We start from the raw sequence: 17960 nt of genomic DNA on the forward strand, positions 1-17960 counted from the left end.
AATCATTCATGACTGTGTGGAACATTTTAACTGTTAAATCCACAATGTGGGGAGTGATTTTGTGCAAAAAACAAACAAACATGCAAAAAAAAAATTCCAGTAGATACATTTCGAAAAACAATCCCGCTCATTCCTCGCTCTCATGGCGAGTCTGTCAAATATGGGCCACGTTATCTCATACTCGCAGTCGGTTTTCCACAATAATCAGGAACAATATACTGGTATTAAGTTATTATTAAGTCAGCAATTAAGTTGTATTTTAAATGAATTCATAACCATTTTGACTAGCTTATTCAATTTCTCTGAGTGCGCTCTAGTTAACAGATCAGTATTTAATAATTTGCCCCACAGGAAATACAGTCCGTAGGTCTACTTAAATGAGAAAAATCTTTATTTTGTTAGTTCAAGATACCATATTTTTATTCAATTTAATAAATCATTTTTGAATTACCAAATAAAAAGTTCAACATTCCAAAGTACAAAGACCAGACCCAAAACTTCTTAAAGCGCTCACTTAATTTTGAGTGTGTAATCTTTTCCATTGTCTGCTCAGGTAGAGTAGTTGCCTACTACCAAGTGACATCTTTTAAAGATAGCAGCATTAGAAGCATACACATATGCACAGTGTCAGTGTTGGGTAGACAGTGGTGGAAATTTTTAAAACCAAGACAGAAAAAAAGAAAAAGAAAATTCTAGTTATATAAATACATGGCCGAGACACCAGAAAGCTATCAATTCTCCTGTAGAATTTTCTTTTTGGGTGGTGTAAAATATAACCTACTAAATAAATGCTGTTTACACTCTTGGGAAAACTGGAATGATGAGTACGGAAAAAAAAAAAAAAAAAGGTCAGAGAGCAAAATATATGCATATACTTGATGTGCATCTTGTTTTTATATTTTTATAAAATTATGCGATTAATAGGTTAAATTTTCCATTATATTTGTTTGTCTAGGCAATACCACAGACATTCTAACTTATATTTGACTACATAATTCACAGAAAAACAAAGGGCATCTAGAGGAATTATATGACAATTTCCTCTCATTATCTTACCATTATCTATGACAGGGGTCCCCAAACTACGGCCCGCGGGCCGAATGCAGCCCGCCCCCACATTTGGACCGGCCCTTTGAACAATGCCAGAGACATATTTTGTCATTTTAAAATGCAATTTTAAATATATGTTTTACTTATATCATGTCTGTATTTGATAATAAAGGTTGGCTTTCAAACTAAAATTTCCCTTAGTTATTAACGTAGCCTAATTATTAGTAAAATTCACCTACCAACAGAATGGTACGTTGAACATAACGTGCCATCGCAATCGAACAGGTGACGCGTGAGCCAGCAAGAAAATTCAAAGAGACGACAAAATGGCGAAACGGTTGGGAAAGAGAAAGGTTGATTCAGAATGCAGGGTATTTAACCAAAAGTGGACAAGTGATGATTTTTTTGTTCAGTGCAAAGAAGTGGCTGTTTGTCTCATCTGTCAAGAAACAGTGTCTGTGTTCAAAGAATACAATCAAAAAGAAGACGTGCGGCTCCATGAGCTACATGTCCATGCTAAAGAAATCCGCCTTTTCCAGAACCCCTTCGCTTCCGACATTGACGAAGCCTTGCCTTCTTATCAGTTTGAGTTGGCTGAGTTACAGAACTGTGATGTTCTGAAAGACGCATTTAAGCCCAACGGTCTCACTGAATTCTATGCTGCCCTCCCAAACGAGACACACCCAAACAAAAGGCATGCAATGAAGATGTCCACACTTTCTGGCAGCACGTATATCTGTGAGCAAACCTTTTCATGCATGAAACTGATGAAAACTCCAGTGAGATCAAGACTCACTGATGAACATCAGTCTTTGAGACTGGCTGTGACAGGAATGGAACCTGACATTGGACTTCTCACCAGCCAGAAGCAAGCCCACAGTTCACACTAATTAATATGCATAAGTAAGTAAATGTATTGATTTTGAATCAGCCTCCATGCCTCTGATAAGCACGTCATTTTAAGATGGTGCACCGCTAGTGTAACTTTGTTTTCGTTTTGCGCAAGCTGCAGCAGTTCCGTTCTGTGTAACAGAAACACTCGGTTTAGCGGAACCTTTACGATTAATTAACCGTGACGTTTTAAATCGTGAAACCGGTTAATCGCTGCATCCCTAGCCCCCCATTAAAGAAAGGAAAAATTACGTGGACCTCGCAGAAAAAGTTTGGGGACCCCTGATCTATGACTTCAATATTCACAAAAGAGGGGGGAAGAAACAAACAGTGGATTCAACAAAAGTAGAATCTGCAATTTTTGAGCAAACCCAGTAGAGAACTGTGATACATAAATGCATGTAGCACCGCTTGTGGAAATCTTTGAAAATGTACACAGGTTTGTGTGGCACAATACAACACCAAAAAAAAAAAAAATTTGACTTGTGTCATTGTATTGCTTGAGATGAAGAACAACAAAGCAGATTTGTCTCTTTGACCAACAGAGAAATGACATTTTGTTAATCAAAACCTATCATGGCATGAGGCCAATTTAAGGTGCACCAAGTAATTTTTTCCACTTCAAAAAGTTTTCCACCTAAATATGTATAAAACGATGCACAATCACAAAAAAAATTCTTGGTGCAACTTTAAGTATTGTGTTTACACGGCACAATGGAGGCAGATTAACCACACACTTATTGTCTTACAGGTACTGCAAAATTGGATGAATCTAAAAAAGTAATTGAGGTTCCAGTGATAAGCTACATAATGGCAGATGCTGGATTCCAGTGACTCTTTGAAAATATGAAGTGTATTTTCTTTCAACTAGCAGTCACTGTTGCTGTAGATAACTCCACTGCTCGCTGGTCATATGATCCTGTGTTACAGATACTACATTGTGGCATGTGGCAGTAGCAGATTCAATACATGGAAAAAAGGTTTTAATAATAGCACATAAAAACAATCCAGAAGCCATTCTGCACATTTCTACTTTGGCACCTACATTCTCCCTTCACTGTCGCTACGACAACATGCATCTTAATGGCAATCGGTTTCTCTACACGCACACGTAAAGAATTCTAATATTGCACATACAATAAAACATTTCCAAATGTTTACAATAATGTAAACCATTTAAACTTTATATACTTTTTTCCTCTAAAGTCCATCTTCCCTTGTTTACTAACCACAGATTTGATTCAAACACAAGTACAGTGTCAATGAATCATCAAATAAAACAGCCAGCAGGAAATGCTTGCGCTCGAAAGTGTGCGCGCAGTACCATTTTCCATGACTTTAAAGGGACAGTTCACCCGACAATAAAAATTCTGTCATAATTTACTCACCTTCATGTCAGTTTCAACCAAATCAGCCAATTCATTTAAAAGACCTGCCTCAAAAGAATGATTCGTTCATGAATCGCTACTTCCATCATGAATGTGCCAAGGACAGCTAGGGTGGATGTGAATATTTTCAGTGAATAATGACATATTTTGGTATGTTCTTCACACAAAGCTATCGTTTGACTTCAGAAGTCTAGGAATTTAGTACCCAAGTCATATTGACCACTTTTATGATACCATTTCTTTCATTATAACTGCATGGAAAAAAACGACTCATACATTCTTCAAACGAAAGTTACATGGGTTAGAAATGACATTAGGGTGAGTAAATGATAACATAATTTCTCATTTTGGGTGAACTATCCCTTTAATTCAGTGTGAAACTAAAGGGGCAGTGACTTGGTCCAGTCATGGCCCAATACTGCTCAGTCAAGCAGTGTGTGTAGATTTTCCAGTAGAGGCCCAGTGTTAAGATTTGAAGACGTGCACTGCCCGCACCACATACTGCCTGCAGATGGGGCACTCATTCATTCTCTTGCCACACTTGGTGCAGGTGACCATGTGACCACACTCCAGCAGAACGCAGTCTATAACAGCATCCATGCAGATACGACACATGTTCTCATCAGTTCCGCTCAGCTGAGCCACTTGCATACCATCTGCAAGACAAGACAGAAATCTCTTGTATGCCTGCACTATCACACTTTATTGCACTGCTTTACATATTTGCACATTGCCATTGGCACAGCTTACTGTACCTTAGACAGACAGATAGAGACAGATAGATAGATAGACAGACAGATTTCTCTTATGTGTTTTAAGTTGTTTTCTATTGGGAAAGATTTTTGTACATGACTGCATAAGTAATAACTTTACTAATTTTAAGCAAAATGTAATGATGTCATTATTTACTCACACTTGCATAGAAGATTTTCTGTGAATATAAAAAAAAAAAAAAAAAAAGTACATTTGATCAGCTCCATCCATAAAACTATCACATGACTTCAAAATACGTTATTATTGCTACCTTATTTAAAATTTTATTTTTTATTAAGATTCAGTTTTTTACATTTTGCCTTATATAAACATAAAAATAAAAATTTTTAATTTTATTACATTATTTAAGTTTATTCTGATGAATTCCTATTGATCTTGACTTGGATAATTACTTTTATTTTGACACCTGTGCAAATAAAATTCCCCAAAGGATAAATAATAAAATGAACTGAACTGACTGACTGGTCTATTTTTCTGGTATTTTTGGTCCTTTTTGGAGCTTGACAGCAGTGGCCTCAATGAAAATTGAAAATGAAAAAACTCTCCTTTTGCATTCCACAGAAAAAAATAACAGAATACAGGTTTGGAACAACATGAAGATGAGTAAATAAATGTTGTGAACTTTTCCTTTAACATATTGGGCCCAATTGTAAGAGCGCTAGCACTCTGCGCTTATGACAATTTTAAGTCATAAGCGCAAAGTCAGTGGGCAAGGCCATGAAGTTTTGGTATTTTCGTGCAAACATGCACTAAGTCTAAGCGCAAGTGGGTCTGGCGAAATCGCACGTGCTACGCGCTAATGGGCTGGATCAAGTACAATTTAATTCTGAGGTTCTTCTCCGGTTATTGCAGTGCCTGCGTCCTATTATGTAGTCCATTCCCTCAAGGACTAGCGATATAAACAAAGATGGCACAATCATAAGAAGTTGGTAGTGTAAATGGACTGTATGCAATTAATTTGAATAACAGAAATATGGACAGGCTCCTTTTATATGCTTAGAAAATGTGATTCTCATCAGTACGCTCCATTAAATTATAGGGAAAGTAAGTATTATGAATAATTTTCATCTAATGACACACAAATCATAGCTAGGATTAATAGTGATTGAATCGCCACACACTTCACTTCTACCGGTCGATTTTATTATTAATAAATTACATTTATTTATTGAAACACGAAAAAATTAAACCAAAAATATTTCTAAATTCAAATGACACTTTAAACTAAAAGAAAATATAATCTAAACAACAAAATGGTCAAAAAGAAAAAAAAAAAAAAAAAGAAAAGAAAGAAAGAATCAAAAACGAACACTCTCCAAATTCTTTCACTGGCACCATTTGCAGATTAAAATATCACTCTATGAAAACAGTTGGAAAAATACCAATACAAATTAGATTATAAATGCAACTGTAAATATAAACATAATAATAATAAAAAAAAAATTAAAAAAAAACATGACCTATAAATAGTTTAACACAAATCTCATACATTTTTGTTTCATAAGACGGATACAACTCTGATTGCCAGGGACATAATTTGATGTTCCACATTGTTTTCAGTTTGGACATGAACGTTATTACCACCTGCTGATGGAATCTCCAAACTGGAAATACAGGAACTGAGTTTGGACTTTGCGCTGAAAATAGATATGCTTTCTAAACGTCTTAGCGTAATAACCTATTTCTCAGGAAAATAGCAAATTGCACAATACACATTAAAATACACCCACAGTTTGCACGCATACGCCCACAGACAGCACAAACACTCCCAACCATGTCTACTTGCGCTTTGCACTGGCATGATAATTGCACTTAGAATTAGTGGTCTTACAAAAATCGTATAAGATGTAGCGCATGGTCGTTGTGCGTAGCGCTGCACCTTGTGCACTCACAGCAATAGTCACTATTTTATGTCCTTCTGGCCAGTCAATATCAGTGGTCAAACCCTTCAATAAAACATATTTGCTTTCAACTGTATTCTGTACTGTACTCCAGACTAATAAGTCAGTATTTGCTTATGTCTGTCTTAATTATCTCTATTAAGTGCTGTACAAACAAAATCATGAATAGTGCACATCCTCAAAGCCTGCTAAACCACAAATATATCTGGTCTGTCTCCAAAAAGCCACTTAAAATATTGTGCCAGAAATTGGGCAGCAATAATCTTAGGACCTTAATATCAGTTTGGGCTCTTGTCCAAGTGTTAATCGTTAAATTAATTCATGATGGCAAGGTGCAATTACAGTAATGTGACAAGCAATAAGAGACAGATGGATCACATTAGGAGCATTCATGACATACTATCAGACACAAATGTGATCATGCACATGAGAGCCACATATCAAACTTCAGCCACTGTCAACATGCATTGGGATGCAGAGTCACTTTTCATCCACATTCATGATAATGAAATGATTTCAAATGATGTTGGAGCAGCATTACACAAAGACTGAATCTTACCTCCAGTACCTCCATTGCATATAGGTGGAGGGTAAACTATAACTTTGACAAACACAGTAACGGCAGGGTTAGCATTTTTAGCGTAAGTTAGCATTAGCATTGTTCCAAAGGTTAACACTTTATCCTGAGATAGCAATTAATCCTGGGTAGTCAAGTTTAAAGATTTATATTTGTAAACCCTTGTTTGATTTTCTCATTTGCATATTTATGAGGTAAATATCATTGATTTGACAAGTAGAGCACACAATGAACACCCAACCTGGTGTTTTAATAACTGCGCATTCATCTGTGTTCATCCACATAACTGTTTGACATTTTAACTGTTTCCCACAGACACTGAAACTATAAACATGACGTGACATGAAGTTTTGTGTCCTCAAGTGGAGTCGGAAATATCGTAATTACGAGTTCCGAGCACATGAATGACCCAGCGTAAATTTCCAATTTGATTCTAAATGATACCCGAGTTTCCGAGTTGGGACTTTGGTAGGGGCGTGTATACATGAAGGTGATATAAACCAATGATTTTGCTAAATTATTTAAACTTCTGTACTTTATTTTGAAAATATGAATTTGTTATACACCATTCAGCTACAACATTAAAACCACCTGCCTAATATTGTTTAGGTCCCTCTCGTGCCGTCAAAACAGCGCCAACCCACACCTCAGAATAGCATTCTGAGATGATATTCTTCTCACCACAGTTGTACAGAGCGGTTATCTGAGTTACCGTACACTTTGTCAGTATGAACCAGTCTGTCCATTCTCTGTTGACCTCTCTCATCAACAAGTGTTTCCAACTGCAGAACTGCCGCTCACTGGATGTTTTTTGTTTTTGGCACCATTCTGAGTAAATTCTAGAGACTGTTGTGTGTGAAAATCCCAGGAGATCAGCAGTTACAGAAATACTCAAACCAGCCTGTCTGGCACCAACAACCATCCATGCAATTATCTAATCAGAAAATCGTGTGACAGCAGTGCAGTGCATAAAATCATGCAGATACGGGTCAGGAGCTTCAGTTAATGTTCACATCAACCATCAGAATGGGGAAAACATTTGATCTCAGTGATTTGGACCGTGGCATGATTGTTGGTGCCAGACGGGCTGGTTTGAGTATTTCTGTAACTGCTGATCTCCTGGGATTTTCACACACAACAGTCTCTAGAATTTACTCCGATTGGTGCCAAAACCAAAAAACATCCAGTGAGCGGCAGTTCTGTGGACGGAAATGCCTTGATGATGAGAAAGGTCAACAGAAAATGGCCAGACTGGTTCGAATGGACAAAGTCACCACAATTGTGGTGAGAACAATATCATCTCAGATTGCTATTCTGAGATGCGGGTTGGCGCTGTTTTGTCAGCAAGATTTGGACTACACAATATTAGGCAGGTGGTTTAAATGTTGTGGCTGATTGGTGTATATGACAGTCAATGAATTCAGTTTGTTTTAAGCAAATTAATGAATAATTTGTTAGATACCATGCATTAGTAAATCATATATGTTGTCTTTAAGTATTGCTGGTGTATTACCTTTTTTATTGTTTATTCACTGGTACAACAGAAAAAGAGCTTTTGGCATCGTTCATTGTGTATTTGTTTAAGTTTGGCTTCTTCTGTATTTTGTTTTCCACTTGAATGCCTGACAGTCATAGTAACGAATGCCCAACTCAGAGGTAAGAGCTTCCCAGGTTCACTTGAAGGCAGCATTTCTGTGACTGTACAAAGCTCATGAATATTTAATGAGGCAAGAATGGTTTGGTTTGAGATGGGTTGTCTGTTGCTAACAACAACTGTAAAATCCTGAAATCATATTGTTGCATTGTTTTTAAAATAACAAGTGTGAAATGTTGTTTAACCCAAGGTTAAAATTGGCCTTAGCCCAGAGTTAAAAAAACATGAATCCAGGATTAAATGTGGTGTGCAAAGCCTATTATTTACCTCTACATGTTTATGCATTTATCAGAATACGTACATACTAAAGTACCAAATTAATTTTGATGTTAACATAGTAACATATTTATTCTCTTACCTGCAGACATGTTGCTAACGTTGTCCACTGCAAAGAAAGAAAAGAAAAAACAATTTTATGGAGACCATGAGGCTTTTTTGAAAATCATAAGCCACAGTTGATATTGTACTGATCCTTGACTGATTCAATTTCACGTTTTTAATTTTTTGCAAGTTTGAAGTCTATCAGGAAAGGCTCTGTGTCTTTTTTGGAATTGAAAAATGTGATAAAATGGGCCCATTCTTTCTCATCATCCACCGCTTTCATTATATGACGGTCAGCTGTGCTATTTCCAGCCTGAACAACTACAAAAGTTGACCTCAGAGTTTCCTACTCATTATTTTGCCAATTATATAGCTAAAATGTCTGTGAAGTCTTTTGGAAGTACCCAATGAATATTTTATGTGCAATTCTATACCAGAAATACTATCGTACCATTTTGATGGCAATTGGTCAGTAAAGTCATTACTCTTTTCTTATGCAACCCGTATTGGTTTATCTTACATTAACTACTGTTTAGTTATGATTAACACTCCATTGACTGATTGTATCATGAAGAAAGCATTACAATGTTATAACAATTCATTTTGTGTTCTTACTGGATCTTCTATTGTGTTCGTTCTCTCTGTAAAGTCGATGGACGCGCTCCACCAGCTCCCATTTCTCACAGCAACCTGAATAGTTGACAAAGTTTCGTGCAAGGATCTCTTTCAGCTGCCGTACCGTCAGACACTCAATGTCTTCTTCGTGAGACAGGTCTGAGAGGGAGGCGCGCGCCCGTCTCTGCGTTGCCGGGCTCGCCTGCTTAGGGCAAAATACGTGGGGTTATAGCATTCAACTGTAGTCTACAATCCTACAACAACACAAACCTAATATTACACCAGAAGACATTTCTTAGCATTGAATTATGAATGTTAATGGATGCTCAGAGAGCATCTGAGTGTTTCAAAGTAACCCAATCATCTTCACAGGCAGTAGCATAATAACATAACAAATGTTGAATTGTTGTCATGCTGTTGTAGGGAAAGAATACACAGAGACAGTTTCTCTAACCTCCAGTATCTCCTCATGAGGCTCCAGGTTGAGGAGAGTAACTGATGCAGCATCTCCATGGTCCTAAAGATAAAACACAAAGGACGTATTTTAAGTTTAAGTCTAAATAACCTGTTATATCTGACCACTCATCTACTTACTGGTAATTAAGGGTCACAATAAGTTTAAATTGCAAAAAACATGTGTTCTATGAGTGAAATAAGATATATGTCACATATTTTAATGAAAATAATCCACACTCCAACCAACTGGACAAGTCTCAGGCTTTGTACACAAAAATACATTAAAATACATACTGTTTCAAAAGTACAGCCACAAGACGTAAATAAATATTATACATGTTAACATGATTTTAGTGTGAAAATCGTTTACAAGGTTTACCTGTGTTGTGTAGTCATGTCAATGAAGTTGTAACATTTGATTTCCCAAAAGCATCGTAAGCCTAAGTAGATCCATCTTACGATTCATCTTAGTTTTGCGGCCCGTTTCTCAAAAGCATCGTAACTTAAGTTGTACTTGAAACTTAAGACAGGCCCCATATTCTAGACAGGCCCCATTTCCAGCAGCCATCACTCCAACACCTTATCCTTGAGTAATCATGCTAAATTTCTAATTCGGTACTAGAAAATCACTTGCCATTATATCAAACACAGTTGAAAGCTATTTGGTTCGTTAAATGAAGCTTAACATTGTCTTTGTGTTTGTTTTTTGAGCTGCCACAGTATGCAATAAACTGGCATGTCTTAAGATCAATATTAGTTCGAAAATGGCAAAAAAGAAACAGCTTTCTCTAGAAACTCGTCAGTCAATCATTGTTTTGAGGAATGAAGGCTATACAATGCTTGAAATTGCCAAAAAAAAACTGAAGATTTCATGCAAAGGTGTACACTACAGTCTTCAAAGACAAAGGACAACTGGCTCTAACAAGGACAGAAAGAGATGTGGAAGGCCAGATGTACAACTAAACAAGAGGATAAGTACATCTGAGTCTCTAGTTTGAGAAATAGATGCCTCACATGTCCTAAGCTGACAGCTTCATTGAATTCTACCCGCTCAACACCAGTTTCATGTACAACAGTAAAGAGAAGACTCAGGGGTGCAGGCCTTATGGAAAAAATTGCATTTATGGGAAAAAGCCATTTTTGAAACATAAAAAACAAAAAGAAAAGGTCAGAGTGGGCAAAGAAACACAGACATTGGACAACAGATAACTGGAAAAGAGTGTTATGGATCTTAACCCCATTGAGCTTTTGTGGGATCAGCTAGACTGTAAGGTGTGTGAGAAGTGCCCGACAAGACAGCCACATCCTTGGCAAGTGCTACAGGAAGTGTGAGGTGAAATGTCACCTGAGTATCTGGACAAACTGACAGCTAGAATGCCAAGGATCTGCTCATGCTACTCTCCGCGATACACGCACAACTTACCACGCGCCCCATTGAGAGCGAGAGCCAATAATCGCGACCACGAGGAGGTTACCCCATATGACTCTACCCTCCCTAGCAACTGGGCCAATTTGGTTGCTTAGGAGACCTGGCTGGAGTCACTCAGCACTCCCTGGATTCAAACTTGTGACTCCAGGGGTGGTAGTCAGCGTCAATACTCGCTGAGCTACCCAGGCCCCCACGATTTAACTTTTCTTGAAAAAGGTTGTGCATATGAGCTGACATCACTTCTGGAACAGCTGTGATGTATTTTTTAAGACTGTAGTTTTGACTGCACCTGCCAAGCAATTTGCATAATTACATTTGATTGAATGGAACTGGACCATGGATCGTTTCTGATGACCGCTGATGCTGTTGCACATGCCGCTGAATATTGTTAAACTAACCGCTGAGTTTTGTGCAGAGTGCTCGGATGTTTAGACTGTGACGCAATTTTATCAAAATTCATAGGAGGGTCAGATAAATTGCCGGGCCGCATCAAATCATCCACTATATTACATTAAATAAAGAAATCAAATCTTACCGGGAGACTCTGAGAAGTGGTGGTACACAAAAAAAACCCTCTGTTGACTAAATTAGAGAAGTGCAGGTACTGCATACCGGTGAGTACCCACCCACCAGTAGCGGTATTAACATTTTGTGGTATGGCACTGTAACAAGGTTAAAATGGGAAAGACTGAACAAGCAAAGTAATATTTAAATTTTAATTTAAACAAAAAGACACAAAACAAAACACTGGCAGCTGTGGGTGGCTCTCTCTCTCTCGAACTGCCACTTCCCGCTGCACTTATCCCTCTCCTCGGCTGATTAGCCCGAATGAGTGCTAGGCGTGCGTAGTCGCGGCCTGGCCCCGCCCTCCTCCTCGTCACAGGCATCTTACGTTTTGATGCCTCTGACACATGCCGTTGGAAGTTGTGGCACATCCGATGGCATATCCAGTTGTGAGTAGCATATGCCACTGGAAGCTGTGACACATGCCAGTGATTTTGTTGCACTAACACATGCCGCTGCATTTTGATACCGTCGATAACCGTCGGTTTCAGAATGTGTTCATCTAACATTTGAGAAGTCAGCAGCACATACACCAAACTTTACTGTGCTGTAAAAAGAATTAAGAAAATGAAAAGTGGCTTGTTTGAAGTTGCTACTGTCGGTGTTGTTTTAACTAATCGGATTAGCTATTAGCTAATGAAAGAAGTATCGCTGGATAATAGTGAACGAATGTGATTGATGCATCCAGAATTTATTTAAAATCATTCTCAACACCATTTCAAAGCTTGCCATTTTTTACAGGTGGAGAAAACGGATCATTCAAAAATATCTCCCCTTGAAATGTATCATGTTTGATAGTGTATTGCTAAACATTTTTATTGTTGTAAATTTTAAGTTACATCTTTTATTGGAGTATTTCGTGGTAATACCTGATTTATTCTTAAAATGACCTTAAATCTGAAGACACTATGGATTTTTTTCCCTTGACATGTCAGTCAGCAAGAGAGCCCTGAGCCTGGCTGGGGACAACTTCTTTTTGTGGTAAGTATAAAATAATGAGGTGCTACAAATGGGTTTGAAATGTATGATGTATAGTTTATTCTGGCTCTTATTGCAAACCTATTGCATGTTCACGTAAAAGCAGGTAAACGTTAATTAACTTTAATTATTTAATGTGTATCATTTGTAATAGTAGCTGTAAGTTCATGAACTTTTAACAATTTACCTCGTAGGACATGAAAAAACTGGAAAACGTTATTAAAGTGCATCACTGGTGACTGGCATGCATGCTGTTTCTAGAAACTGGGCCAAGAGCAGACCTTCATTTTTAAACCCCTCTGGGATTTTAAGGTAATTCACTTTTAACACTGTTTTTTTTTAATCGCACATTAACAGGTCATTGAATCCAAGTGTTGCAAGGATGCAGTGTGATGCATGTTTAGGTTGGGTAAGGTTAAGTGTACAGCATGGGTTTAAATCATGGTCTAGCTCAGAAACCTTAAAATCTGCCACTTTTCTGCCAAAGTTCTACTGGACTTTAGCATAGTAAGGTTTAATTTATTTTTTAACTGGACAAAACACAAATGCATGCAAAAAATGCTGTATTGACCAAAATCTATTTACAGTAAACTCTCTCGACTAGTCACTAGTTGAGCTTTAAAGAAGTACTAATAAAACATTTGTACCATTGTGCCACTAAAAACCAGACATGCCACTAAGTTAAGTGGCATGTGCAAATTGTTTGTAAATCTGTTCTTTCAGTTTCTGGATCCATAGGGTATGAAAGATTTATTAGTACTTCTTTAAAGCCCAACTAGTACAACATACAAATCAGGTTTATTTCTTGGAGTTATGTTGGTTTTTTTACATAGATTTTATCTATGAGATCATGCTGTGATCTATGAGATCCAGAAAGTGGCCTTCCTCACACCACCAGCTGTGATGTCAACAAGACTTTTTCTAGAAGCAGGTTTTTCCAATGCTGTTCAAAATATCAGGGATGCTGTCATGTACATTATATGTATTTTTTTTTTTTAGGAGTTGAACCATTTTTCATTTATCTGTATTTTCTCGGGTACCACTGTGAGACCTCTGCTGACATGGACAGGATGGCATTTTGTTTTCCTCTTGTAAAGAACATTTTATTTGATGTTGTGTTCTTGGTTTAGACACTGCTCGCAGTTAGGGAGAGGTGAAAGGTGCAGTTCTGTATTTGGAAAGGCACTAATGTCTCCCTGCAACAATGTCTGTATGTGCATTGCATGTTTTTGCAACAGTATACATAAAACTGTATTTAAGCACTCTCTTAAACATTTGACAAAAGCGCACTCATAACATCTATGTGTGTGTAAACGGGTAAGGGCACAGATAACATCTCCGAGTGTGAAGACACATGATCTCTCTTTGTGTCATCTGAAGAAGATAAATAAGGGCATGTATCCCAAACTTCATCTCCCAATTTCTTCTCTTCTCCTTGACCTCAACCTCGACTCCCAGAAAACTGGTACTATGTTCTTAATGACACACGATTTACACACCATAGCACCCAAACTCTTTTACCAGTGACATATTATTTTACATATACATTTCTTGTGCCTGTTTAATTTCATGTCTGCTGGATAGGTTATGTATAGTAACGGAAGTACTGTTGGCTAAATGGAGGAGTCTCAATGTAGGAATGATTACAAGTTCATTTAATATTCAGATAAATTGCAGATAATATGTGGTTAAATATTGGTGGCTTTAAATATCATTTATGCAAACAATTTGGAGGAATGATGGATTAAGATATATATTTCTCTTTTGCTATTCTTTTTTTTTACAATGTGAGAGGAATGGAAGTATACATTAAAAGTATGCATTAATTAATTTGCTTCTGGAACAGACATAATGTGTTAACAAATGGATATTAATATTTCTTCATCCTGTATTCACATTATGATGGACAGCCTTTTAAATGGCATGTTGACACAGAATTGTGAGGTGCCAGATCATAGATGTCCAGGACACTTGTGATTTCAACTGTAACTGCCTTTCATATGTAATTCCAGACAATGGACAAAAGGTACCACTGACTGTACATCTTCTTATATTTCACATTGCTAGTCTACAAATGATTCTAAGCCAGACCTGATTGTAAATTCTTGGTGGCAATTGTCCTTTTTCTCTCTTTAGATTTTACAGTTGTAGCCACCACTCTACATAGACTCACAATCACACATTGGTGATCACAATGACATCTCTTAACCACACAGATATAATGAAAAGTTAAGCAGTCAGAGCACAGTGACCATTTTCAAAATAATACACTTATGTTGTTTAAGCAAAGTAATAAAAGACCAACATGTGTTATTAAATGACAATTTCTTTATTACAAGAAAACAAAATACATTTCATGCATAACATGTGTTACAGCGAAACACGAGACAGACCTAAGTTTATCATTTGTAGGCACACATCTTAAAGAGTTTTTTAGCATTTTAATTGAGTTGAATTATTTAAAAATTTCTTATATTAAATTAATTTTAAGTCAACTTGAGGCCCCTGTGGAAGTGTGCTGAGGCCCTCTAGTGTGTCCCGGCCCCCTGGTTGAGAACCACTGGGCTAAAGTACCAAATTGATTTGATGTTATCACACTAAAATCATGTTAACATGTAATCAACATTTTGATTGAGCTTAACTTGTATTGAGCTCAAAATATTCCTTTATCCAAAGCAAATCTGATCCACTATTACAGTTTTTATAATGCTACTTTACTGAGCTTTTATTTATTAGAAATGCTTTCTCTTTAAATATATCAGACCAACAAATCTTTGTTGGAAATACAGAAGCCATTCTCTAATTCTCTTCCTCTTTTCCACATTCAGAACAATTATCTAATGGCTCCACGTTCGTCCTGTCTGCTGTCTGGCTGAAGAATTGACTGTGTGTTTATGAGGAAGCTCAGCACATGGACTGAACTCTCACACATGGCAACATACATAACAGACGTCGCACAGCTTTGCTGGCTGGTTGTGCATTAATAATGAATGGGTCAGCCAGGCTCTATTGATTCACACTGGACCATCACAATCTCTCCTTAAACACACACAGATGTTTACATAGCTACCTAAACGAGTACATACCATAGACAATTTTTTTTTATTAAGCTAAATATAACAATAGACTAACTCACCCTAACACTTTTCCTAAAAGAAAACTTTTAGTATATTTAAAAACCAATGTTTGCTTTATTTAGAAATGAATTTCCCAACTGAGGATGTCCCAATAATTTTGTCCTTTGCTGCTTAGTCATTTGCCACGTGTGGCTGATTGCGCCTCTACTCTCTCTATGTGTACTTGGTCGTGTCACGCTGGAAGGTATTATGAGAAGATCTGTTCCAACCTTATGTAATGTGCTCAGCATGTCAAATCTGAAAAAAGGCAAAGCTTAAACGTCACTACTAGCCTCGTGGGATACAGCTGTTTCAAGAAACCATGTGGTCACATCAAAGCACATCAGAGCTGAATGTTCAGAAACTGAGGGCTGTAAGCAGCTTAAAGACCACATGAAATGACTTGACGGTTTCCTTTCCTGTGAGATTAATTCATAAATGTCCAGATAATAATGCAAGTCGTTTAATAACAAAAATTGATAAGTGGAATCAAAATAGAGCTGCACCATGGGTTTTTACATTAGTGGTTTTTGATTTATGAGTAAAATAAGGTCAAACGTTAACATTAAAGTGACTTCCCATTTTGTTCTAAAACATTACACACATACAGTCATATATTAAATGAGAATTTTGAAACGGTATGTGCTTTAAAAATGAAAATTGCTAAAATGTTGCTAAAGGCCAACAACGGTTGTCCATGTAACAGCATACATCATTCGTCAAGTGTCAAGTAATTTGGCATGATTGACGAATTACATGCAAATTAATAAACAAAAAAAAGTTGTTGTTGAAAATCTTTTCAAGTAATGTTTACCACAGAGACAATTTTATAGGCATTATTACACTGCTCACTGGTATAATTGACTCTGATTGGTGATTCACGCCATCCAGCGGTCTGATATTTCGGAATAATGACCGTACATCCAGGGATTAAGTGATATCAGAAAGGTCATCTGGGTATAGCCAGTTATCTTTCCTACTCTGCAAACTCTAAATTTGAGCTAGTAAAATCATTTAAACTCATTCGATATCCATTTATTTATTAATTTGGCTAGTAGTCTTGTAATAAGCTTGATAATGAGGAGTCAGATTCACAACATAAACACCAACAGAACTCCGATGCAAACCGGAGGAGGAATTCAGCTGTTTCTGGAGACTCCGTGGTTTCTTTTTTCTCACATAATAACGCAATTTCAGCTAAAATCATTATTTCGTGTCCATTTAATTATTTATTTGATAAGTAGCAATGTAATAAGAGGAATAATCTAGAGTCAGCCGGTCATTCTCACAAAACAAACCCTTCTGGGTATACTAAAACCCTCCTCTCCACCCGGTCGAGGTTAATTCTACAATTATTATTATTAATTATTAATAAATTATTAATTAATTATTATTAATTATTATTTTGCGATAATGACAAACTGACTGTAGATCATCCCTTACACATCCAAAATTGCTATTCTATAAGTCCATTAGAAATTCCTCATAAAAGTAATCCAAACAACCCCAGTGGTTAAATCAATGTCTTCTGAAGCGATCCATTCATTTTTGGGTGAGAACAGACCAAAATACAACTTATTTTTCACTGTACATCTTTCCATTGTAGTCTCTAGGCATGATCATGATTTCAAGCTCGATTACACTTCCTGGTGCTTGACGCATGCACAGAGCACTAGATGGCGCTATAGGAAGTGTAATCGAGCTTGAAATCATGATCGCCAAGGAGACTGCTGTCAAGATTTATAGTGAAAAAGGAGTTACATTTTGGTCTGTTCTCACCCAAAATCGATTGAATTGCTTCTGAAGATATGGATTAAACCACTGGAGTCGTATGGATTACTTTTATGATGCCTTTATGTGATATTTGGACCTTCAGAGTTCTAACCACCATTCACTTGCATTATATGGACCTACAGAGCTGAGATATTATTCTAAAAATCTTCATTTGTGAAACAGAAGAAATAAAGTCATACACATCTGGGATGGCATGAGGGTGAGTAATTGATGAGAAAATGTTAATTTTTGGATGAACTATCTCTTTAAGCTAAGGGTCTTCAACAGCGACTCTCAGGGGGTCCGCAGTTGTACCGGAGGGGGTTATTATTGTTTTTGCAAATTATTGTTTGATTATATGGAATATTTTTATTTAATCATTCAGTTTATCCATTTTTTTTAAATTAATAAGTATGCAATATGCAATGATCTAAGAATGACAATGTGTAATCAATGTATTATGATAAGCTGCA

At 36.9% G+C, this 17960-nt stretch overlaps 1 protein-coding gene across 7 annotated transcripts in view; it reads right to left on the reverse strand.

Moving 5' to 3' along the window:
- Positions 1-368: 368 nt before the first annotated feature.
- LOC127432986 (E3 ubiquitin-protein ligase RNF34-like) overlaps positions 369-17960 on the reverse strand; it is a 31952-nt gene continuing 14360 nt past the window's right edge. The window contains exons 4-9 of one of the 7 annotated variants that reach the window (XM_051684549.1): positions 9626-9688; positions 9172-9373; positions 8594-8620; positions 6564-6605; positions 4243-4260; positions 369-3985 (exon numbers count right to left, since the gene is read on the reverse strand). In XM_051684549.1, the coding sequence (XP_051540509.1) occupies positions 3795-3985; positions 4243-4260; positions 6564-6605; positions 8594-8620; positions 9172-9373; positions 9626-9688 (543 nt within the window). In that variant the 3' untranslated portion in view covers positions 369-3794. The other 6 variants (XM_051684548.1, XM_051684551.1, XM_051684550.1 and 3 more) reach the window with 6 other exon arrangements.

The sequence above is a fragment of the Myxocyprinus asiaticus genome, chromosome 42, assembly GCF_019703515.2.
Source record: "Myxocyprinus asiaticus isolate MX2 ecotype Aquarium Trade chromosome 42, UBuf_Myxa_2, whole genome shotgun sequence".
Taxonomy (NCBI): Eukaryota; Metazoa; Chordata; class Actinopteri; order Cypriniformes; family Catostomidae; genus Myxocyprinus; species Myxocyprinus asiaticus.